General features: G+C 44.2%; 1 protein-coding gene across 1 annotated transcript in view; it reads left to right on the forward strand.

Moving 5' to 3' along the window:
- LOC311135625 (forkhead box protein O1-A-like) overlaps nucleotides 1-26,555 on the forward strand; it is a 90,328-nt gene that overhangs the window by 55,356 nt on the left and 8,417 nt on the right. Inside the window, exons 2-3 of the mRNA XM_084169655.1 lie at nucleotides 24,542-24,733; nucleotides 25,019-26,510. Coding sequence (XP_084025781.1) covers nucleotides 24,542-24,733; nucleotides 25,019-26,473 — 1,647 coding nt within the window. The 3' untranslated portion in view covers nucleotides 26,474-26,510. The remainder of the gene's footprint in view (nucleotides 1-24,541; nucleotides 24,734-25,018; nucleotides 26,511-26,555) is intronic.

Below are 26,555 nucleotides of genomic sequence, written 5' to 3' on the forward strand. Positions count from 1 at the left end.
TATAGGCATTATTTCGGGGGGTGGGGGTGGGGGGGGGGGGGGGGGGCAGTTCAAACGTGGGTAACTGTAGGGTGAGACACAGGGAGGGACAAGGCCACCAGGGGGTGCCACTCCATCCAGCCAGCTTCCTGCCCCGTCCCAGGGAACCTGCTCTGTCCCCCAGAAGGACAGTGTCACTCACCCAATCACCTAGCTCTAGGCCACAGCCAGCCCTCCACTCACCAGAGGCCCAGTAGGCCAAAAAAAGGGGGGACAGAACAGCCAACTTCCACAGAGGCTGCCTGCTCTGCTCCCATGAAGGACAGTGTCACACACACCTATTCGCATGGGCCTTCTCTCTGGGGCCTAACTGACCTCCAGGCAGGCCCCCACTGACCTGGTGACCTCTCCCACTGTCGAAGCACCCCTGTCTGGGCCTGACTCCTACCTCACCCTCCTTGGCTCTCTTTGGGCATCACCTATCACCGCGTCCCGGCCGGGGCTCAGCCACCTCCACAACCTCGCCCCCAAGGCGAACTGGGGCCCCCACACTTAAGCACCCCTATCCCGGCCACGAAGAACTCTATGGCCCCGCTGTCAGGAACCACCAGCACCTGTTGACCCAAACGCGCTATGTGCACCTGGTAACCGACAACAGGCTCTGTGCACCCGGTAATCTGCTTGCTTTTCCGCTCAGAGAGTCCCCACTCACGTTACATAGCCTAAATCCAACCGTGCACTTGGTGATCCCCCGCTCCGTCTCCGCGCCAGAGACGGGCCCTGCCCGAGTCCGGCCGCCCCTGCCCGGACTCTGAGTCCACCGCCTGGGGGCCTCCACGTGCACCTGGTGACACTCCGACTTCCACGAAAATAAGAGTGAGTCAGACCTAACTCTGCCCCCAGGCCTGACTCACAGTCCCAGAGGAAAGGCTCGGCAGAGGGGAAACCCATCTTGGTCTCACCATCTACCTGCCTGCCTGGCTCTCACACTCTGTTTCTGGCCCCTGCCTCCCTGCCTGCCCTATCCCTGGGCCTGAGAGTCCAGCTTACTCCCTGGAAGCCCAGACCTCCAGGCCTCCACACCTACTCTCCTGTCCCAGTCCAACACCACTCTCTCTGGGCATCACCCATGACCAAATAACTTTATTTCTTCAACAGTGGATGAAGGATGTATTGCTGCCTCAATCAGAGCTCTGGCCCGACTTGCATTATAAGGCAGAAGTCATGTGACGTTCAGAGTGTGCCGAACGTCACGAGTTCCCAAGCCAAACTCGACAAAGATCCAGTAGACGTAGTCCCCGAGATTACCGTACGTCTTACGTGAAAAATAAATGCTCCGTCTCCCCTCCGAAGCTGTTCAGAGAAGGCCTGAGCGCATGGAATCGCCTCAGCCAAGCGTACTCTTCGTCCCACATTAGAATTCGACACTCGCCGAAGCTATAGTTTGTTTTATGGCTTGCAACACATACCGTAGCTGAATGCCACTGCATTCCTAGGATATTTCCATAAATTCCCTTTCATTGAACATAGTCCGTGGGGATCACCTCCTCCCGTTACATACTGCTAACTGGCTGGTTCTGAGAGCCGCAAACCTGCATCTGTCGGAATAGGTAGCTCGGGCTTCCAGTCTTTGATAACTGCTAGAATAGCTTGCGAACTCAAAAGGATGAACCGACCCAACTCCTCGGAGCTAAGAACCTCTTCTCTACAGCGAGTGCGATATCACGCTCTGTGCATCGCCAGGGCCTGTCGTGAATCCCAATCCAGCTTTGCCAAGCAGAGCAACACCTTTCGAATCCCACCGGCTTTGCCCTGCAGAGTCTTCGTTCGGAACTGTAGAAGATACCGCAGAAAACGTCTAATATCGCCCCGATAGATTTTCAGCGTAGAAGCGGACAAGCCGCGCTCTTGGCACTGACTGTACCATTCGGACACACTCCTGTACTTAGCCGTGCAACAAAGTCCTTCGTCAGCATTGCCCCTAGACATTATTTGGAGGAATTCCCGCACCCGGGATAGGCTCGACTGGGTATTATCCATGTACTTCACAGAAGTGTCTTTACTCATGAGAAACCCTTTGTATTCTGCCAAAATCTTCAGTTTTTTTTCACTTCCTGTGAGCCTCAGTAGTGGATGAAATGGCGTCACCCTGTGGACATGAGGGGGACTCGCCACTGCTCGCTTCCCAGCGCTCTCCGTCGGCTTCTGCCGCTCGGCAAATTGCTCACTCTCGCTTGTTGCCGGCGTCTCAGTGGTCTCCATCGGTTGGGGCCGCGTCCCGCCACCACCACCACCACTCTGCTGTGTCGGCTGCTCCGCCGGTCCGGGCTGCTGTCGGTTCGCAAGCGTGTCTCCATTCGATAGTACCAAACTTAAGTTGGTGTGCTCAGCAGTTTTACGTTCTTCGGCGTCCACTTCACAGAGGACTTGACATGGACCAACAACACCACTACTCTTGTAAAGAGGGTGCAACGGCGTCTTTACTTTCTAAGGTGGCTGAAGAAATTTGGCATGCCATGACTGCAAGGCCTTCCAGCAGGTGGTGAAGATGACCCAGTACATCCAGGACATCTACTCAAAACGGTGCCTGAGGAAGGCCCACAGCATCATCAAGGATCCCACACACCCCAGCCATGAGCTGTTCACACCTTACCATTGGGCAGCCGGTATCGGAGCATGAGGTCTGATACCAACAGGCTCAGAGACAGTTTCTATCTACAAGCCATCAAACTGCTGAACACTTGAACTGGACGGACCACCTGCTCTGATTCTCCGCACCATAGCACACATGCACTCACTCACTCACTTACGCACACACACACACACACACACACACACACACACACACACACACACACACACACACACACACACACACACACACACACACATACATCACAATAAAATCTAATATTTTATTATTTCTTATTGTTGCATTGTCGAGAAGTAACCTGCAAGTAAGCATTTTGTTGGATGGTGTAAAAACGCCCTCTCTCTGTCTATCTATTCTCTCTCTCTCTCTCTCTCTCTCTCTCTCTCTCTCTCTCTCTCTCTCTCTCTCTCTCTCTCTCTCTCTCTCGTTGTGGTGCTATCTGCCCAGCATTACAGTAGGCCTGCTTGGACGTGCTTCAGCTCTGGGAGACTTTTGTAGATTCTAGACTTTTCTAGCTAGCCGTGGAGCAGAGTGCATGCACACACACACACACACACACACACACACACACACACACACACACACACACACACACACACACACACACACACACACACACACACACACACACACACACACACACACACACACACAGGGAGGAATCAGGCTCAGGAGGGGGTTCAGTTTCAGTGTTTCAGTGAGTCACTCAGACCGCCCTAGCCAGGCGAACTAGCGCGTCATGTCTTAGGCCTCCCCTCACCCCCCTCAACCCTCCTCTCATTAGGGATGTGAAAAATGAAAATGTTTTCTTAACGTTTAAACAGGCATTATTTCATCTGGTTTTCCGTTAAAACAATAAGAAAAATTCATACAATTCCACGTGAATTCACAATGCAGCTGCACTGCTGCCAGCAACGGTTTGGGTCTCATGGTGCGTCCCTTTCAGATGGTTAAGCATTGCACCTGTACTACCATTACTGTACCTCAATTCCACATTGCAAAGCAGTGAATTCCATACAGGAATTCACTGCTGTCACTTGCTTTTCTCTGCCATTTCTCCAACTGTTAACGACGATGAAGTAGTGGTGGAGATTCGACTCCAAAATAATTGATTCCTCGACTCCTTGCTCGTTGACTCCCATTTGACAAGTGTCAAGATTCGATTCCTCTAGGATTTGACTGCTGTGACGTCCCTCCCACTCTGTCTGCTGGGATCTCCTGTTTGGTAGTCTGCTTGTTGCAGGAGGCCAGTGGGCAGAGCTGGGAGGATTGTCAGCTGATGTGGCGCACCTGGGCAGGCTTGACCTGCAGGCTATAAAGGGTGGCCACATCAGGCAACACTCTCTCTCTTCCCTGACTGGCAGGCTGGCATCCAACATCTTTTGTTTTTTTGGTCTGTTTTCACCATACAACACCCTCTCCACTCATCCACACACTGCATACATTACTGATCCTACAATCATCCACAGCTGATGTTACATTTTTGTATTTATTATTAATTAGTTAAATAAATGTGTTCCTTTTTACATTTAAGTCATGCTCCCTTTGTTGTTACAAACTATGAGCCAGGTCGTAACACTCCTAAGATTCAGTATTTTTGTAATGGAGGAGACTGATTAGTTGCCGTACTTCCGTGAACACAAATACTCACATCTTTCATAGCACGCTAGCGAGGGATGGAGAGAGAGGGGAGGGGCACACTATAGGCAGGTCAGCCACCAGCCAGACAGTCAGCACTGTGCACTAGGCCTATATTTTGGCAATCAAAGCTGTATCTCGCAATGGAATGCTGTATGTCGCTATTTCTTGGCTTGAAATGTCTCGCAACTTCAGTAAAGTAGGGCCTATCATCAATGAATAGGCTAGGATATTCTACATGCAACAGACCAAAGACTGAACACACGCTCGTATCATTAGCTAACAGAAAGCACAGGGATGTAATCATTAGTCCAGACAGGTCCAAAACTGAATGTTTTGCAACTAAAACTAGAGTTTCTATTGGACAAATTCAGTTAGGTCCCTCCCCATTTCGTTCCATTTGCTTCCGTTGAAGAAACATTTTGCAACAGAATCGGTGTAATAAATACGCCCCCAGGCGAGCCAGCAGGAAGAAAAAAACGTGGTGCGCATATGTCTTGGTAATCTGTCTTGCATGCCTCGCAAATTTACCATAGTAGCCTAAAGTTTGCCTCATCCTCTCTGGTTTTATTTAAATTGCACAACTTTCCCCCAGGGCTATATAGCCTATCGTCTAGTTAGGCTATAACACGGAAATTATATGTTTTGTGATAACTGCACTGTGATTGGGGGGGGGGGAAACAAAAAAACAGTTTTTCGGTTTTGGAATTTTTTTAACGTTAAGGATCCCAGTTTCGTTTAAATGTTCACACTCCTATCTCCCATCCCCCCTCTCCTCACGCAGCCTGTTTGCATGTGTCTGTCAGCGCCCGCCAAGGAGCTCTGCTCTCTGCTCTGTTCTCAGCTCACTCTGAACTCGTCAACCCTGGGCCTCTCTTACCGGCAAGACATTAATTCCCTCCCAGCAACCTTTCTGTTTACACACTCTCTCACACTCCCCACTAGGCCTCTCTACCTACCTCTAGTCTGATGGTTGCAAATAATTGTTACTGTTGCCAAGCCCCTGGTTGGTGAACCACTGAGAGGTCTTTGTCTGTTGGCAACACCCACACACAGTGCTTTTAACATATAGTATTTTGAATTTAAATATTTGACACACAATTGCATTGTATATGTTTATTCAAACAGTAATTATTATTCAACATGTCCTCATCTGGGATTTGAACTCACCACCTCTTGGTTTGCAGCATTCTGAGCTTCCTGCTATGCCACCATATCTGTGTCAATTACAGTTTTCACCTGTATTCCTACACTTTGCACTTCAAAGTGAATCAGCTCTGTTGAAAATAAATGTTTTATTTTATTTTATTTATCGTAGTGATTCAGGAGTAGGTTAACATTAAAACAGAATAATATGCCCCACCAACATTAGACAACTATACAGAAAACCCTAAAATTTCTGAAATAAGTAAATGCATTCAATGATGAGAGAATACTCAGATTAACTGATAACTAAAAGAGCAGGTCTAACAGAACAGATAGATAGCAATAAAAACTGTAACATAGAGGCTTAGAATAAATTAGAGGAAAAACTAAAATAAACTTATTCAAGAAAGATCAAGTGTAATATATTATAAAAATAAAGCAAACTGGATGGAATATGGGGAAAAATGCACCAAATTATTTTTTAATCTTCAACATAGGAATGCTACCAAAAATGATTTACTGAAACTAGTTACAAATGACGGATTCACCCATGATTCACCAAATTATATTTTGAAGGAGGAAACAAAGTACTTTAAGAATGTGTTTTCGTTTCAGTCGCCTCCATCACCTCTAACTGAAGCTAATTGTAGAGATTATTTTATATTGATAATGTAAAACTAAGAGCCATACAGGAAGACTCATGTGAAGGTGAAATTACAGAGGAGGAACTTCTGGATGCAATTAAAGACTTTAAGTCCGGGAAAACTCCAAGGTTGGATGGCATACCAGTCGAGGTATACCAAACCTTTTGTTATATACTCAGAGGACCGTTATTAGCATGTTTTAACCACTCCTATGTAAATGGTAGATTATCAGACACTCAAGAAGAAGGTCTGATTTCATTATTACTGAAACAGGATAGAAGTGGAAAATATAAAGATCCAGTCCATTTAAAAAATTGGAGGCCCCTTTTTTACATGGACGATACATTGGAGATAATATAAGGCAAGTACTGGAAACAATAGAACACTATGAAAAATCTGGAAAACCAGGCCTGCTATTCATTGCAGACTTCGAAAAGGCATTTGATAAAGTTCAACTGGGGTTTATATATAAATGCCTGGAGCATTTCAATTTTGGAGAATCTCTTATAAATTTGGTTAAAATCATGTATAGTAACCATAGGTGTAAAATAGTAAATAATGGCTATTTCTCAGAAAGATTTAAACTGTCAAGAGGAGTGAAACAAGGTTGTCCACTATCGTTATATCAATTTATTATGGCCATCGAGATGTTAGCTATTCAAATCAGATCCAACAATTATATCAAGGGATTAGAAATCCAAGGTTTAAAAACAAAGGTGTCATTGTACGCTGATGATTCATGTTTTCTTTTAAATCCACAACTTGAATCCCTCCACAGCCTCATAGAGGATCTAGATACATTTTCTAACCTCTCTGGATTACAACCAAATTATGATAAATGTACTATATTACGTATTGGATCACTAAAAAATAAAAAATTTACATTCCCATGTAGTTTACCAACAAAATGGTCCGATGGTGATGGGACTAATAACAACTAATAACAACAGGATAACTAATAATGTAAGCATACTGTGTCCATAATAAGTATATAGGTTATAGGTTGAGAGCTTTTGTGAAAGAGCACAGTTAGAAAGAAATGGCATATAGAAGCAAACTGGATGGACATCATGAAAATGATCGGAGAGGTTGAGGGTAGAGGAAGTTCAGGAGTACAAACAAACAAAATACAATTATTGTAAAATTGACTGTGTCTATAAAATGAATATAGTATGTATAAGCTGGAAGTAGAGGCCTAAGCATTATTGTTCACTAGTTTACTCCAATTAGGGAAGGGGTGGTGGGGATGGAATGTAATAAAGGGAAATATATTTTTTTAAAGGATATGTATATATGTATGTATGTGTATGTATATATATATATGTATGTATGTATGTATGTGTATGTGTATGTGTAAAAAAAACATATGGGGGATTGGAAGTGATGCAGACAATTACATTGATGGAAGTTACAATCTATCTGCAATATTAAAGCTGATCTAACCCCTAAAAAAAAAAAAGAGCAGCGCAGATGGCACTTTTTTGTTGATAAAATAACTGTCATAACCGTTTTAATTTTTTAAATGTCAATGTAATGAATGTGTAGGGGACTTCTGAGAATGCTTCAGACAGCGTACCCCAAATCCAGAGGTTGTAAATGCAAATCCTATGTGATGATGTCAAATGTAATCAAATTGTCATTGATTAAAGACTTGTACACTATTTTAGCTGACCAGCGTACCACTTACATTAAAACCCCCATACCATTTCATGACTTTACTTATAATGGTTTGGGACACCGGGGTCCATCACATAACATCCTGACGACTGGTAAAACAAATGTCTTGAGAACATCTTACAAACATCCTAACATGGTTCTCAATTACGTCCTGGTAATTTAAAAGGAATTAAAGTCCACCAGAGAAAGTTCCCTTGGGACCATCACGCGACGTCCAAAGGACTAGTAAAATGAAAGTCCTGAGAAGGTCCTAAAAAGATCCTGACATGGTCCTCATTGACGTCCTGGTAACTTGCAGGGAACTAGACAAATGTCCCCCAGAGAACGTTCTCCTTGGGACCATCAAGCGAAGTCCCAAGGACTAGTAAAATAAAAGTCCTGAGAATGTCCTAAAAAGGTCCTGCTATGGTCCTCAGTGACGTCCTGGTAATTTACAGGGAACTAGACAAAGATCCCCTAGAGAATGTTCCCTTGGGACCATCACGGGAAGTCCTAATGACTAGTAAAATTAAAGTCCTGAGAACATCCTAAAAAGGTCCTGACATGGCCCTCCTTGATGTCCTGATAGCTTACAGGGAACTACACAAAGGTCCCCCAAAGAACGTTCCCTTGGGACCATCATTCGACTTGCCCTTGACCATCATGAAACGTCCCATTGTGGTCATTATATGTCCCATGGATAACATCCTATCAGAACCAAATAGGAACATTTTTGTAATATTCCTTAATGGACATTAAAATACCTTATTATAACGTTATACTGCGACCAAACCGGGACCTATACTGAATGTCCTTAAATGGTACTGAGGTTAACGTCATGTTTTAATGTCCCTAGAACGTTCTCAGAACTTCAGTGGGATAACGTCTAGCCGAAACCCTAAAAGGGACTTGATGGGAACGTTGCAGAATGTCCTTAGGATGTCCCTTGTTTGCTGGAAAATTCCTGTCTGAATGGATGTTGCAGGGCTTGCTTAATTAGAAGAATACTCTCATTTGTTCAACTTGTTTGTTGCTCTTATTTGATGTATTCAGATGCTGTGATTGTATTTTTAATCACGGGGTGCAATTAGCTTGTGGCAAAGATATTTTGAGAATATAAAGCATGCAAACAAGTCATATAGATGACATGTCGAAACAAATACAACATGTCAACGCGTCCTGTCAGCCATCAGTGCAGGGTTAGGTTTACGCATTAATTCTGAGTGGTTAAGGTTAGGGCTGGCAAAATTACCGTATAACATTGTAACCGACGGTTATGGATAAAACCGGCATGATAATAAAATAACCGTCATAACCGTTTTAATTATTTTAATTGTAATTATTATTATTTTTTGTGGAATGAACAGCTGATTGAAGACGGGACGGCCGGGTATATGTGCGGTTGAGTCAGTTTCTGCGGTAACATGGACTCTTATTAACAACGTGATGAAACTTTGTTACTCCTTGCTGAAATGAGCAAGGTGTTGTAGCAAACAAGTCTTTGGTTGCCTAGGCAACACCCCCCTCCCTGCAGCAACAGCACACATAGAAATAAAATGAATACAACATGCTTGGACCCTCTAACCCTGTCAATTTGACTGATAAACTCGTTTGTACACTAGCAATGGCTGCCTGTTATTGTTATGCAATAATTTCCATGGTAATGTAAAATGTAATTGAAATTATGTTAACTGATGTGGCTCATGCAATGGAATGTATTTTTTGTAATGTCAGTCAACAAATTACAGCACAAACTGATCCTGAGTGGCACAGCGGTCTAAGGCACTGCATCGCATGTGCTAGAGCCGTCACTGCCTAAATTGTCGCAACCCCTATTACTAGCCTGTTCAACCTCTCTTTCGTAACGTCTGAGATCCCCAGAGATTGGAAAGCTGCCGCGGTCATCCCCCTCTTCAAAGGGGGTGACACTCTAGATCCAAACTGTTACAGACCTATATCCATCCTGCCCTGCCTTTCGAAAGTTTTTGAAAGCCAAGTTAACAAACAGATCACCGACCATTTTGAATCCCACCCTACCTTCTCCGCTATGCAATCTGGTTTCTGAGCTGGTCCTGGGTGCACCTCAGCCACGATCAAGGTCCTAAACGATATTATAACCGCAATCGATAATAGACAGTACTGTGCAGCCGTCTTCATCGACCTGGCCAAGGCTTTCGACTCTGTCAACCACCGCATTCTTATTGGCAGATTAAATAGCCTTGGTTTCTCAAATGACTGCCTCGCCTGGTTCACCAACTACTTCTCAGATAGAGTTCAATTTGTCAAATCGGAGGGCCTGTTGTCTGGACCTATGGCAGTCTCTATGGGGGTGCCACAGGGTTCAATTCTTGGGCCGACTCTTTTCTCCGTGTATATCAATTATGTCGCTCTTGCTGCTGGTGACTCTCAGATCCACCTCTACGCAGACGACACCATTTTGTATACATCTGGCCCTTCATTGGACACTATGTTAACAAACCTCCAAACGAGCTTCAATGCCATACAACACTCCTTCAGTAGCCTCCAACTGCTCTTAAACACTAGTAAAACTAAATGCATGCTCTTCAATTTAATGCTGCTGGCACCCGCCCACCCGACTAGAATCACTACTCTCGACGGGTCTGACCTAGAGTATGTGGACAACTACAAATACCTAGGTGTCTGGTTAGACTGTAAACTCTCCTTCCAGACTCACATTAAGCATCTCCAATCCAAAGTTAAATCTAGAATCGGCTTCCTATTTCGCAACAAAGCCTCCTTCACTCATGCTGCCAAACATGCCCTCGTAAAACTGACTATCCTACCGATCCTTGACTTCGGCGATGTCATTTACAAAATAGCCTCCAACACTCTACTCAGCAAATTGGATGTAGTCTATCACAGTGCCATCCGTTTTGTCACCAAAGCCCCATATACTACCCACCACTGTGACCTGTACGCTCTTGTTGGCTGGTCCTCACTACATATTCGTCGCCAAACCCACTGGCTCCAGGCCATCTATAAATCACTGCTAGGCAAATCCCCGCCTTATCTTAGCTCATTGGTCACCATAGCAACACCCACCCGTAGTATGCGCTCCAGCAGGTATATCTCACTGGTCATCCCCAAAGCCAACACCTCCTTTGGCCGCCATTCCTTCCAGTTCTCTGCTGCCAATGACTGGAATTAATTGCAAAAATCTCTGGAGACTCTTATCTCCCTCACTAACTTTAAGCATCAGTTGTCAGAGCACCTTACCGATCACTGCACCTGTACACAGCCCATCTGAAATTAGCCCACCTAACTACCTCATCCCCATATTGTTATTTATTTTGCTCATTTGCACCCCAGTATCTCTATTTGCACATCATCTCTTGCACATCTATCATTCCAGTGTTAATACTAATTGTAATTATTTTGCACTATGGCCTATTTATTGCCTTACCTCCATAACTTGCTACATTTGCACACACTGTATATATATTTTCTGTTGTATTTTTGACTTTATGTTTTGTTTTACCCCATATGTAACTCTGTGTTGTTGTTTTTATCGCACTGCTTTGCTTTATCTTGGCCAGGTCGCAGTTGTAAATGAGAACTTGTTCTCAACTGGCTTACCTGGTTAAATAAAGGTTAAATAAAAAAATTAATAAAAACTACAGACCCGGGTTCGATCCCGGGCTGTGTCACAACTGGCCGTGATCTGGAGTGCCATAAGGCGGCGCACAATTGGACCAGCGTCGTCCGGGTTAGGGGAGGGTTTGGCCGGAGTATGCCGTCATTGTAAATAATAATTTGTTCTTTACTGACTTGCCTAGTTAAATGAAGATCAAATAAATTGATGGGTACACTTCCTGCTTTTCTCCTATGGGTACACTTCCTGCTTTTCTCCTATGGGTACACTTCCTGCTTTTCTCCTATGGGTACACTTGCAATGGCCGCCAGTCCACCCATTATGCCATTATTGCCTGGAATGGGACGCCCGTTCTATTCATTCTATTTCTATGGCAGCACATGTAGTCAGGAGCGGATAAGAGGAGAACATTTTGCATACAACCTTACCACAACTTTCTGGGAATGGAGCAGGATAGTTGCTTGGCTTTGGAACTTTCTCAGCACATTTAAGGAACGTATTTCATTACTTTAACAGAACGTTTCCTAAAAGTTCAAACATGGTTACGTTCTCCAACTGGTTTGACATTGGGAATGTTCTCAAATAGTTCCGAGAACGTTAAGAAACAATGTTCTTCTGTGGGAATTTCCGTACTTCAGCGTAACGTTTCCTACAGGTTTCCTTGTGGTTCTATTTAAAGTCATGTTCTCAAATTGGTCCAAGAACATTAAGAAACAACGTTCTTCTGTGGGAATTTCAGTACTTCAGTATAACGTTTCCTACATGTTTCCTCATGGTTCTATTTAAAGTAATGTTCTCAAATTGTTCCAAGAACGTTAACAAAACTTTCCATTAAAACCACAAGAAAACTTTAGTAACGTTCAGAGAACGTTCTAAGAATGTTATTTAAAAACATATACAGACTGTATTCCATTCTCCTCAATCTAGCCTACAATTTCCATGCTCAGAGCGTTAATAAAACCTCTCACGAAAACTTTCAAGGAACCAGAGTAAAACGTTCTCAGAACCTTACTGCAACCTAAAAATAGTTCTGGGTTGAAGTGACGTAGGAACAACTTTGATTCAACCAGTTTGGGTCATCCCTGGCCACTAGAGGATATTTAAAACCTACAAATTCAAGGTTTACTTTGGTTCTGTTGGTCTGTAACAAAATGTTGTGTGCCAACATTGCATTGTTGCATCCTTGACTAGGCTACTATGACAAACGTTTATATTCATCTGTTTCACACACATCCATGTGTTTAAGAGGTTCTTACAACATGTACGTTTATCGTACATCATTTAAAAAAACGAAGAACCTTAGGGATTTGTCAAATAGCAGTCATGTAGGCTATCCTTATCATCATCACTTCTAGGTGGCACACACTGCTAAAGCGGTTGACTCAAAATCGTTAGTGCACTTTAACCGTGGGCTCGAGCCCCCCTCGCATCAAACTTTTTTGTTAAGGAAAAAACTGTTCACTGCCGGTCCTTGATGCTCGATTCAAAACGCATGTGATGAAATGGATGATTATAATAATGCATAGCCTATACAACGTTGTAGGCCTGCATGTACGTGTAGCCTACATAAGATTAAACTAATGACATCCAAGTGTCTTCCTACATTAATTGTCGATTCGAGTCCTTTGGACTCGCAATAAACCTCTTTAAAATAACTGCAATACTGCCATCTGTAGGAGGATAACGAGAGTACAAACTACAATCCTACTGTTCACTTTGTAATGCTCATCCTCCTCGAGTCAAATAACACATGTGACAAAGTAGATGATTATAAAATGTTGTAGGCCTACATTTAGTTGTACACGTCTGTGTAATATAGCCTATGCAAAATAATTATTAGGCAATAGCATGATGTTGTCTGCAAGGCTGAAGAAAGAGGTAGCTCCTTATTCAATTAATTCATCGTCTTCATTTTCAAGTTGTTGGCTGTAGTCGTGCCTTTTCAACACACTAACACAATACATGTAAATCTACATTTCAAAGGGGAACACATGTGAGATTTGAACCCTTGCCACAATCTGCGGCAATTACATTTGCTAGGCACTTTGGAAAGATTGTTGGATTTGCAAAAAGTCATCAACGTAAAGGAATTTCTGGGATGTTTGACGTTTAACCAAATCCAATGGCATGGTTCAAATTTTTGTTGATATCATGTTGAATTCACATTATTTGACAACTCAGTCAAATGTAAATCAAAGCTAGATGTTGAACTGGGATCTGTGTCCAGTGGTTTTCCTCCTCCTTATCTTCCTTAACTTATGTCCTCTGTCCTTTTAGGTCTTCTCTCCTCTCTTCTGCACCCCTAAGTCTATCTAGCTTGTTATACTGTGGAAGTCCTCCTCTCTTTCTATTTTGTCCTTTACATTAATGATTATTAATTAATTATTATTAATTATAGCTTTCTTTTCTTTTTCTCCTTCCTGTTTTTCTACCTGAGTACACCATTCATCCCAGACACCCTAGACCCACTCCAATTTGCATACCGCCCCAACAGATACAGTGAGGGAAAAATGTATTTGATCCCCTGCTGATTTTGTACATTTGCCCACTGACAAAGACATGATCAGTCTATAATTTTAATGGTAGGTTTATTTGAACAGTGAGAGACAGAATAACAACAACAAAAATCCAGAAAAACGCATGTCAAAAATGTTATAAATTGATTTGCATTTTAATGAGGGAAATAAGTATTTGACCCCTCTGCAAAACATTACTTAGTATTTGATGGAAAAACCCTTGTTGGCAATCACAGAGGTCAGACGTTTCTTGTAGTTGGCCACCAGGTTTGCACACATCTCAGGAGGGATTTTGTCCCACTCCTCTTTGCAGATCTTCTCCAAGTCATTAAGGTTTCGAGCCTGACGTTTGGCAACTCAAACCTTCAGGTCCCTCCACAGATTTTCGATGGGATTAAGGTCTGGAGACTGGCTAGGCCACTCCAGGACCTTAATGTGCTTCTTCTTGAGCCACTCCTTTGTTGCCTTGGCCGTGTGTTTTGGGTAATTGTCATGCTGGAATACCCATCCATGACCCATTTTCAATGCCCTGGCTGAGGGAAGGAGGTTCTCACCCAAGATTTGACGGTACATGGCCCCGTCCATCGTCCCTTTGATGCGGTGAAGTTGTCCTGTCCCCTTAGCAGAAAAACACCCCCAAAGCATAATGTTTCCACCTCCATGTTTGACGGTGGGGATGGTGTTCTTGGGGTCATAGGCAACATTCCTCCTCCTCCAAACACGGCGAGTTGAGTTGATGCCAAAGAGCTCGATTTTGGTCTCATCTGACCACAACACTTTCACTCATTTCTCCTCTGAATCATTCAGATGTTCATTGGCAAACTTCAGACGGGCCTGTATATGTGCTTTCTTGAGCAGGGGGACCTTGCGGCACTGCAGGATTTCAGTCCTTCACGGCGTAGTGTGTTACCAATTGTTTTCTTGGTGACTATGGTCCCAGCTGCCTTGAGATCATTGACAATTTCCTCCCGTGTAGTTCTGGGCTGATTCCTCACTGTTCTCATGATCATTGCAACTCCACGAGGTGAGATCTTGCATGGAGCCCCAGGCCGAGGGAGATTGACAGTTCTTTTGTGTTTCTTCCATTTGCGAATAATCGCACCAACTGTTGTCACCTTCTCACCAAGCTGCTTGGCGATGGTCTTGTAGCCCATTCCATCCTTGTGTAGGTCTATAATCTTGTCCCTGACATCCTTGGAGAGCTCTTTGGCCTTGGCCATGGTGGAGAGTTTGGAATCTGATTGATTGATTGCTTCTGTGGACAGGTGTCTTTTATACAGGTAACAAGCTGAGATTAGGAGCACTCCCTTTAAGAGTGTGCTCCTAATCTCAGCTCATTACCTGTATAAAAGACACCTGGGAGCCAGAAATCTTTCTGATTGAGAGGGGGTCAAATACTTATATACCTCATTAAAATGCAAATCAATTTATAACATTTTTGACATGCGTTTTGGGGGATTTTTTTGTTGTTATTTTGTCTATCACTGTTCAAATAAACCTACCATTAAAATTATAGACTGATCATGTCTTTGTCAGTGGGCAAACGTACAAAATCAGCAAGGGATCAAATACATTTTTCCTTCACTCTACATAGACGACGCAATCTCAATTGCACTTCACACTGCCCTCCCCCACCTATACAAGAGGTATACCAATGTGAGAATGCTGTTTATTGATTACAGCTCAGCGCCTTTTCCCTCTCAGGAGGTTGAAAATATTTGGCATTGGTCCTTAAATCCTCTAAAAGTTCTACAGCTGCAACGTTGAGAGCATCTTGACTTGCTGCATCACTGCTTGGAATGGCAACTGCACCGCCCTCGATCACGTGGCGCTACAGAAGGTGGTGCGGACAGCCCAGTACATCACATTTTAGCCATTTAGCAGACACTCTTATCCAGAGCGACTTACAGTTAGTGAGTACATACAAGACCTCTTCAGGTGGTGTGAAGGGAAGGGCCAGAACATTGTTAAAGACCCCAGCCACCCAAGCCATAGACCAGTGTTCCCCAACTGGTCGCCCACGGGTTTTATTTGGCCCCCAAGTTTTCTGAGCAAAATTAAATCTGAATGGAATAACATTCTTTTTAACATTTTCATTGTTAGACATAAAAGACTAAAAACACCGGAAATCAGCTCCAAGTAATTTTTATTTGGGAAATCTGTTCCCAAACATTCCCATGCATAATAGAGAGACACGTGATCATATACAAATGTAAGCAAGGTTTGAAATGATTATGTTTTAGTCAAATATTATATCTGTTTGGGCTTCTTGCAGTCAATTTGCAGTCTACAAAATATTTTTAAATATGTTCCAGCCCCCCGACCATCCGCTCAAGATAAAATCGGCCCGCAGCTAAATCTAGTTGATGATCCCTGCCATAGACTGTTCTCTCTGCTTCCCCACAACAAGCGGTACCGAAGCAACAAGTCTGGGCCCAACAGGCTCCTGAACAGCTTCCATCCCCAAGACCTAAGACTGATAAATAGCTAACAAAATGGCTACACAGACAATTATTTGTTTTACTTTTGTTTTACTCTACACACTCACTCACACACACTCACACTGACACTCCAACACAAACACACACTTCATTTGCTCACACACACATAACACATACAGACGTTCATACTGACTCTACACACACCCACAGACACACACTCACATATAATCATCATATAAACTGCTGCTACTCTGTTTATCATATATCCTTTTTACGGAGAGTGGTGCGACAAACAAAAAACATCCAGTCAGCGGCAGTCCTGTGGGCCAAAACAATCCTGGTTCCTGTTGCGTCATGCTGATGGCAGAGTCAGGATTTGGCGTAAACAGCATGAGTCCATGGCCCCATCCTGCGTGGTGTTAACGGTACAGGCTGGTGGCGGTGGTGTAATGGTGTGGAGAATGTTTTCCTGGCACACGTTAGATTCCTTGATACCAATTGAGCAACGTTTGAACGCCACACATTGTAGAATCCATGCCCCGAAGAATTCAGGCTGTTCTGTAGGCAAAGGGGAGTCCAACCTGGTACTAGATGAGTGTACCTAATAAACTGGCCTCTGAGTGTATATTTGCACTTTGAGATTATTCTTGTATAATGAAAAGCACTTTACAAATGTAATAAATTATTATTATTATTATTATTATTATTATTATTATTATTATTATGCATCTCTACCTCTACCACTCCAGTATCCCTGCACATTGTAAATATGGTATTGGCACTGATGCTGTATATACACTATGTATACAAAAGTATGTGGACACCCCTTCAAGTGAGTGGATTTGGCTATTTCAGCCACACCCATTGCTGATAGGTGTATAAAATTGAGCGCCTAGCCATGCAATCTCCATAGACCAACATTGGCAGTAGAATGGCCTTACTCAATGTGGCACCTTTCAAATAAGTCAGTTCGTAAAATGTTATTGATTGCTGTATTGTTGGGAAAAAGCTTGCAAGAAAGGGATTTCACTGTACTTGTGCATGTGACAATAAAACTTGGAACTTAAAACTTGAGTATGTGCTGCTGTTTCCACTTACATCCTTCTGCTGACCTTACAGTTAGCTAGAACAAAAAAAGAGAATGGTGGTCATAGTGTGTGTGTGTATTCGTTCTCTTCCAGCTCTTCCCAGCAAACGGGATGTCCTGAGGACATTTGGTGATGTTCCCATTAGGTCCCTTAAGCGTGAATTTATCCCACTGACGTTCAGAAATTTGATTTGAATTATTAAGATTGTTCTAAGAACGTTATAAGGACGTTGTGTGATGGTCCCAAGGGAATGTTCTCTGGGGGACCTTTGTGTACTTCCCTGTAAGTTCCCAGGATGTCACTGAGGACCATGTCAGGACCTTTTTAGGACGTTCTCACGATTTCATGTTACTAGTCCTTAGGATGGTCCGAAAGCAACGTTGTCTGGGGGACCTTTATATAGTACCCGGTTTGTCCGGGGGAGTTTTTAAGATTTTCTTTGTGTCATGGTCCCCTGAAGGTCCCCTGAACTCTCTTGGTACGTTGTGTCGTGGTCCCCTGGAGGTTTTGTCTAGTTCCCGGTTTGTCCTGGGGACGTCCCCGAGGAAGTTTTTAGGACGTTCTTGGGACATTGTGTCATGGTCCCCTGGAGGTTTTGTCTAGTTCCTGGTTTGTCCCAAGGGCGTTTTTAGGACATTCTTGGGACATTTGTGTCATGGTCCCCTGAAGGTCCCCTGAATGTTTTTGGGACGTTGTGGCATTGTCCCCTGGAGGTTTTTGTCATGTGACGGTCCCAGGTGTCCCAAACCATTAAAAGTAAAGTAATGAAATGGTATGGGGGTTTTAAGGTAAGTGGTACGCTGTTCAGCTAAAATAGTGTACAAAATCTTTAATCAATGACAATATGATTACATTTGGCATGATCACTTAGTACTGACTTTTCAATATGACCCCTCCTGGGATTGAATTCACAACATTTGGATTTGGGGTATGCTGATCCACAAAGTCTGTAAAATGTCAGAACATCTCTGCACTTAGCAAAATAATATAATATGCACTGCTATTTTAGTTATCAGTTAATCTGACTATTCTCTCATTGATTTAATTTACTTATTGGAGTTTGGGTTTTCAGTAGAGTTGTTGGTGGGGCATATTATTCTGTTTTAATGTTACTCCTGAATCCCTGTGATAAATCTAATAGTTTTTCTTCAGTGTATTTTTAACAGAGCTGTGCAAAGTGTAGGAATAGGCCTACAGGTAAAATCAGTCATTGTTACAGACATGGTGGTGTAGCGGGAAGATTGGAATACTGTGAACCAAGAGGTTGTGAGTTCAAGTCCAAGGTGAGGACATGTTAAATAATAATTACTGTATGATTAAACATACATCATGGGTGTCAAAGTGTGTCAAATATGTAAGTTGAAAACACTATATTGAAAACTGTGGGTGTGACTGGATCAGCTTGGTTCACCAATCAGGGCCTTGATGGGCTTGGCAACAGTAACAAGGGGTGATGTGTAATGAAACTAGGGTGTGTGTGCCCTGAGTAAATAAATACAAAATTGGGGGGGAGAACGTTTCTTTGTGACCATCAGGTGATGTCCCCGGGACAAACCGGGAACTAGACAAAGACCTCCAGGGAACCATGACACAGTGTCTCAAGAAAGTCCTAAAAATGTCCTCAGGGACATCCCCCGGATCAACCGGGAACTAGACAAATTCCAGGGGACCATGACACAACGTCCCAAGAATGTCCTAAAAAAGTCCCCAGGGACGTCCCTGGGACCAACGGGGAACTATGCAAAACCTCCAGGCGACCATGACAAAAAGTCCTGATGACTTTAGGTGACCATTTTGTGACATCCTGGGGACGTCCTAATGACTCATTCTTGTTTGCAGGGTTACTCCAGTACTTACTGTCTTCAACTCAACCCAGGCACACACACGCACACACACACACACACACACACACACACACACACACACACACACACACACACACACACACACGCAGAGGGGAAGTGAGTCATGTGGAGACAGTGTTCCTCAAACTCCCTCCTGAGTAAAGCCAGGCTAATCAGATCTTGCCTCACAAAACCCACTGGCCTACCCAAATCGGGCTGGAAGTTTTATTGTCACATACACCAGATAGGACTAACTGTCATTGTCACTTCAACCAAAAACCATAACGTTGTTTTCATACAGTATAAAGTCTCTTGTGACTGAAAAACATTGCACCTGAGATTTGGTTCTGAGTGGTGAGATTATACAGTACATATAGCTATGTGGTTGTGAATTATAACTAATCTTACTGTCAGCTAGCTATATTGTTTGTCAGTTATGTTCTTCATTGTTGTGTTTTTGACGGAGGAACGGTTTGCGTTGGGATCTATTTCCATTGTCGTTTACTGAGCTCTTCAAACAGTTTCTCTGGGTGTCTTTTGTAACGCTGCCCAGCCCGCCTGTTTGATGGTGTAGGCAGTTAGGGTGTGTGTGTGTGCACGTGTGCATGCGAGTGTGTGTGAGGGGGAGTTGATAGATGGGTGGGAAAGGGTTGTATAGGTGAAACATTGTGGGAAACAAGGTGGAGCTCTACAGGAAACGTGTTATTAAGAGCTATTGTGAAAAGGATTACAACCATTGGTTGTGTGTGTATGCATATTTGTGCGTATATTTTGCCCTCTATTTTGTTTAAATCACACTGCAAGGCTAGCACTAGCACCTCCCCTCCCTCTCTGGCTCAGAGTGCACACCTCAAAGACCTACACATCTTTGTAGATTGTATACAAGGTTATAGACCTTTTCAACTGTCAAAACAATAACACGTTCTATATGGACGCGCAACCAAGAGGTTTCTCAGTAAACATCCAATCCTGCAGCGCACCATAATTGCTAACTAGCTAGTTAGTTGGCTAGCACAAAATTATAAGTTAGTATTTCTTGATCCAAACTTTTTTTATTTATTTTTTAACAAATGAATTATATACACACATTTACTTGTTGCTACCAGATCCACTAAACAAAATCATCAAGCAATGTTTATTTCCTGTTTATTATCCGTTTGCTCTGATGGTGTTACATTTGGCTAGCACAGCAAATAACCAGAGCTAGCGTTGTGAAGGTAGAGAAAGATCAGCTTACCTTGTTAGCCAGATAGATAGATTAATTTCTATCACGACAGCCAACAATATAACTAAACTAAAAGTAGCTAACATACGAGTCCAATGTTTGACGGCCACATTGTTAGCTAGCAGCAGGATTAACCCACTATCAACCTCTCTCCCCCCTCACTAATCTGTCTCTCTTAGCTCTTCATCTGCTTCCTCCAAAACGCAACTATATTTTACCCAGGTGTACTGCCCACTTAGTTTTAATTAAGAAACATACTGTAGTTTTAATGAACCGCTAGCTTGTGCTAGGCATGTATTAATGACCTCACGTTACGAGACCAAGCAAGTGGTTTGTTTACATGTAGTAAAGCTTATAATACAAATGCTAGCGCGGACACCTTGTGGTGATAATGTTGAACTGCATATGAATTACACCATGATGATAAATTACACGAAGCAAACAAATTGCAACTTTATTTCAACCAACATGTATTTTGAAATTAAATTAACCTTAACATATTCCTTTCTGCACACCCTCGTGATAGTGATATTTGCTAATAATGTCTCTCTCCTGAGAAAGTCATCGTTAAGACCTTCATTACTAATCCAATTCATGACGGCATGTACAGTAGCTGTAGAAGTCAAATCTGGTATCCTTCAACATTGTTCGCCTCATTAATTATCTAATGAAAAAAAAATTAACACACTGATATTGCCAGTATTAATCAGACTTTTCTTTTCTTTCAAGTTATTAGCAAATGATTAACACACACAGGTTATCTCAGATGTGTAAGTACTTTTCCTATTTCTAATAGTATCATTTCAAATGGAGAAAACATTTCAGCAAAATGTAAACAATGTGTGAGGATTTGCAAATCCTGTTTCAGTATAGAAATGACAAGCCACATGGACAGGTGCATTGGACATGCCCACGAGGCCAATACTAATCCCATCATGTCTGCATTGGGCATGCATGCCATAAATAATCTCACATCCACTGTAACCAAAAGGGTAGAGCACGGATAGTGGAAGCAAGAGAAAAATACCCTGGAGAGAGACCACAGTGAAGGGTAACTTTTACATGGGCTGCATAAGTAGCTATGTAATGTATGAGTTCCATCCTTGTATGGTTGACTGGGCCAGGTCGCAAACCCTAATCAAATTACAGTTGTAGCTAGCATGCCAACCAGTGGAGAAGGAGGACAATGAGTGTAGCAGAAGGAAGCAAATCGGCGCAAAGTTGCAGGAGATGCTTACAGTATTAAAATATAGATGCATTCATGATAGACAGGAGGAGACACTACTTCAAGTCTCGGGGGGGATGACATCACATCACAGTGGCTACGAGAACTCGCCTGCAACTCACCTCTGCTACAGTCACAACCCTTTCACTTACTCCTACGCCACCGACAGTATAACTCAGCCACCGACTGTGTGATCGGAGTCAATGTAGCAGAATTAAATACTCACAAAATTAATTCTGTGGGTGCTAGATTGACTCAGTTCACACAGTCTGCTCTGCTGGCTGCTGAGGTTGATGTGGAGGAGGAGGTCAGTGAGTGTGTATCACATGTGAGCTAGTTGACAGGTGAGTGCTAGGCTCTTTCTCAATTCATCCTTCCTCGATTCCTCTCCTCGTCTCCTTCTAAAAGCCCATTGGAGAAGGTCTGAGGGGAGGGACCTTGTACTTTCTCCTCCAATACAGTTGCAATACAATAAAGTTGAGGAGATAGGATGCGAGTGAATAATCAAGGAAAGGGTAACTTTTACATGGGCTGCAAAGTAGCAATGTAATGTATGAGTTCCATACAAAGTGAGAAAGCCCTAGTTGCCATCATGTGGTGATGTCACCCGCCCTGAGACCTAAAGTACTGTTATCCTAGCCCAACTAAGATCAAGGTTTTGGTATGGATAATGGACGCTGCTTTGTGTGTATGAAGTGCTGTTGTGGACCGGGGTTGCATCCTAGGTCAGCCATACTGGGATTGTTACACCCACACCAATGATCAAGGATATCAGCTGCAGCTGCAAATCTGTGCAATATCATCAGACAAAATGAGAGTGAGTGACAACCAAATAAAACAGGAACAGGGAATGTTCAATAACCAAAAAATACACTATACTTAATTAAACACTTTATTTCATATCATACAAAGAACGAAAATGTAAATGGTTGGTGGGTTTAGACATTAATCTTACTCTAAAACAAGAGAAAATTGAATAGTTCAAATTAATAGTGTATAATACAAATAATAAGCAGAATGTCAGGGCTGGTCTGGAACAGAAACCTGAACACCCAGAAGCTAGATCACCATGCATGTTCTAGGTTTATGCATTGTTACTTTTAACATTATTTTTGTAGTCCTTACAACCAATTATAACAATAAACCAGTAGTATACAGTATATATCCCATTGGTGATATACCCTTCAGTCTCTCCAGGACTTGGGACTTTCTTTGGGACCTTCAGCCGTAGAAAGGGTTTACCATCTTTCACAGATCTCTGTATCTGAGGTTAGGAAACATAGAAATTAGACCAGTCGTCATAGTTCTCTCTTTGGGACTGGAAATCAGTTCATTAGCTAGTTAGCTTAGCTACTAGCTAGGTAGCTAACTTGTCATTTTGTGTCATAAAAAAAAACAAATATTGGATGGATGTCTATCTATTTAGATGTAGCTAGCTACCTGACATTACCTAGAATGGATGATTAACTTGATAAACAACTTACCCGTGTGCTACACAGCACCATGGTGTCGCCACCTCCTGCTGCTGCTAACTTTACTATCGATGCACACTGCGATGCTTCGATCTAAAAACTTCAATTTTCCCCGGACGTAAGGACCATCCCACCCGCGAATAATATGGTCAAAAAAGCTAATTTTGACCTTGAGAAAACAACTAGACTTAGTTAGCTAGCTATTTACAGCCCCGACGGAAAAGCTGTTGTTTACAAATGCGCTGGAAGTTCTTTGGGGTTCCAGGGTTCACTTCCGCTCCTCCTCAAAAAGCCTTTTAAATGGTCTATAGTCAGTTGTCCTAAACCATCGCAGGTCCCGGATCATCAGACCACACTTAAATAGAGGTTACTCCCAAATGGCATCATATTCCCTACAGATGTAGGATCTTAATTTGAGCCAGTTTGCTACAGCAGGAAAATAAACCTGCAGCAACAGGAAATGTGAATTATTATGTGGATTATAATTAATGGGCATTTTTGTAGGGGTTGATCCATTTTTTGTGAAGAGAAAATCAAGTCTGAAATGTCAAAGTGGAAATTACAACTTTCAGAACCCTTTTTAATCCTCAAATACACTACAACTTTTAAATGTCCTATTCCCCCCCCCCTTTCTCTTAATCCCTCTCCCTTCCTCCCTCCCTCCTTCCTTCCCTCTCCCTCCCTCCCTCCCTCCCTCCCCTCACCAGAGAGGCCCAGCGGGGGTTCTGCCAACAGGTCTCGTCAGGGTGTGAGTGGAAAAAGCTGGCTAGACAAAATGTCATTAGGAAGGATGTGTGTATATACATGCAGCGTAGAGCAGGGCACTGTCCGTCTGTCTGTCTGTCTGGCCTGTTTATTTTGATTTCACTCTGCAACTCCTCCTCCTTCTCGTATGAGAAAATGGCAAATTAGTTTTCCCGTTCAAGCCCAATAGGCCATGTCTCCTCTATGTAGCTCATATTGAGCGGCTGGGACTGTGGCAGCCCTTGTGCGGACTCTGGATGTGTGTGTGTGTGCACGTGTGTACGTGTGTGTGTGTGTGTGTGTGTGTGTGTGTGTGTGTGTGTGTGTGTGTGTGTGTGTGTGTGTGTGTCTGCCGTAACGAGGCAACACTTGATCTAGTAGTAGTTGGAATTGTCCCCTCAAACACACACTGACACATCACACCATTAAGTGTTTCGTAGGGACATTAGGTCAGATATGGATTATTTAATGGAAGAATACTGGGGAGGAAGACAAAGTTACACCATCATCGGAAATCAGAGGACAGACCTTATTTGAGCAATTCCTTTTAGGAATTTACAGTATATCCTAAAATGTTGAAGACAAGTAAAGCCTGAATGGTGTTATTACATATGTCTGATGTTAAATCAAAACTCTGTCCCTCCCTCTCTCCTCCAGAACTCCATCCGCCACAATCTATCCCTCCACAGTCGTTTTGTTCGTGTGCAGAACGAGGGGACAGGGAAGAGCTCCTGGTGGATGCTGAATCCAGAGGGAGGGAAGAGCGGGAAGTCCCCCCGACGTAGAGCTGCCTCAATGGACAACAACAGCAAGTTCACCAAGAGCAGAGGACGGGCTGCCAAGAAGAAGGTAGGAAGGAGCAGAACAGAACATACACTGTCTATCATTAGCTTTATTTCAGCACCTCTACAGTGTTTGTTTGTCAATATGGAAAAGTGAATAGGCTTGGGGCTCATCACTTAGACCATTATAGGTTAATCTGAGATGCCATGAAGTGCTGAAACTAAAGCAATCTCTACTTTTACCTACTGTGCAGAGTTGTTCTGCATATCTGTCAGCCTTGTGTCAGTGGACTGTCCACCTGTGTACCTTTGTCTACCTGAGCTCACCTCTGTCCGTCTCCCGTCTCCCCAGGTGGCTCTCCAGGGCGGGGTAGTTGGGGGTGCAGACAGCCCGGGAGGCTCCCAGTACTCCAAGTGGCTCGGCAGCCCCAACTCTCACAGCCACAGCAACGATGACTTCGAGGCCTGGACTACCTTCCGGACACGCGCCTCCTCCGACGCCTCCACCCTCTCCGGCCGTCGCTCTCCCTTCCTGGAACAGGACGTCGACCTATCAGAGGCCGACGTCCACATGGGCTACCCTGGAGTGGTGGGGCCTAAGATTACCTCCATGGCCACCCTGCCCAGCCTATCAGAGGTGGGCCTGGCCAGCTCCATGGGTGGTCATCATCACGGTCACCACGGAACAGAGAATGTCATGGACAGTCTCCTTGACAACCTCAACCTGCTGTCCCCCAAGAATCAAGCCCAGCTGGTGGTATGTGGCGGGCCTGGGTCTGGGCTCGACTCCTCCCAGTCCTCCCCCTCCTCCATGCTTCAGAACAGTCCCTATAGCTCCCCCTCCATGAACCCCCAACCCCAACAGCAGGACTACAGGAAGTGCCTCTATGGCCAGGCCGGGCCAGGGATGAACAGCCTGCATCTCTCCCCCATCCCCAGGCAGACGCTGCCAGAGAGCAAGCCTCCAGGGTCCTTTGCACCCTTCCGGAGCCATTACAACTGCCCCGCTGGGCTCCTAAAGGAGCTGCTGACCTCTGACGTAGCAGATCCCCATGGTGGGGGTGGTGGTGGTGGGGAGGCCATGCCCACCATGGAGACTGTAGTGTCCCAGTCTGGGAGAGGAGGAGGAGGGCGGATGCTGCCCAACTACAGCAGCCAGGGGCAGGTGGGACAGGTGGGGGGGCACGGAGAGGTGAAGATGATGAGTCCCCCTCCTCACCAACACCCACAACACCCTCAGTCCCATCCTCACCAACCACACCCTCACCCTCACCTGCGGCCTCTCCACAGCCAGGGCCAGGGCCGGGGCCAGGGCCAGGGCCCTCCCCCCTCTGGGCCCTCCATGAACGGCTGTGGCCTGATTCCCCTGACCTGCCTGAGCCAGGCTGGGGGCCCAGCCCGTCTAGCCAGCCTCAGGACACACATCCACCAGCTACAGCAGCAGCCCCACAGTGGTGGTGGTCACCCAGTCTCAGGCCACCACAACCACAGTCCCCACCACAGCGGAGCTCTTCCACCCAGCTACGGCAGCAGTGCTAATCGTTATGGGAGGCCAGGTCCAGGTCACAGCTCTGCTCATCCCCAGTCCCACCATCACCATCACCACCATCATCATCAGGAGAGGCTGCCTAGTGATCTAGACGACATGTCCATCGAAAGGTTTGAGTGTGACATGGAGTCTGTTCTTCACGATACGCTGATGGACGGAGACTCGCTGGACTTCAACTTTGACCCCATGGTGACCACCCAGGGGTTCAGTCAGGGGGTTGGGGTGAAGACCACCACACACAGCTGGGTGTCTGGCTAGGACACACGCACACACCTCTCCGACTCAGAGCAGACAGGTGAGCGTATAGAGATACAATACTGTATAATACAACAGTGTAAAT

Source organism: Coregonus lavaretus, assembly GCF_964263955.1.
Source record: "Coregonus lavaretus genome assembly, chromosome: 10".
NCBI classification, from domain to species: Eukaryota; Metazoa; Chordata; class Actinopteri; order Salmoniformes; family Salmonidae; genus Coregonus; species Coregonus lavaretus.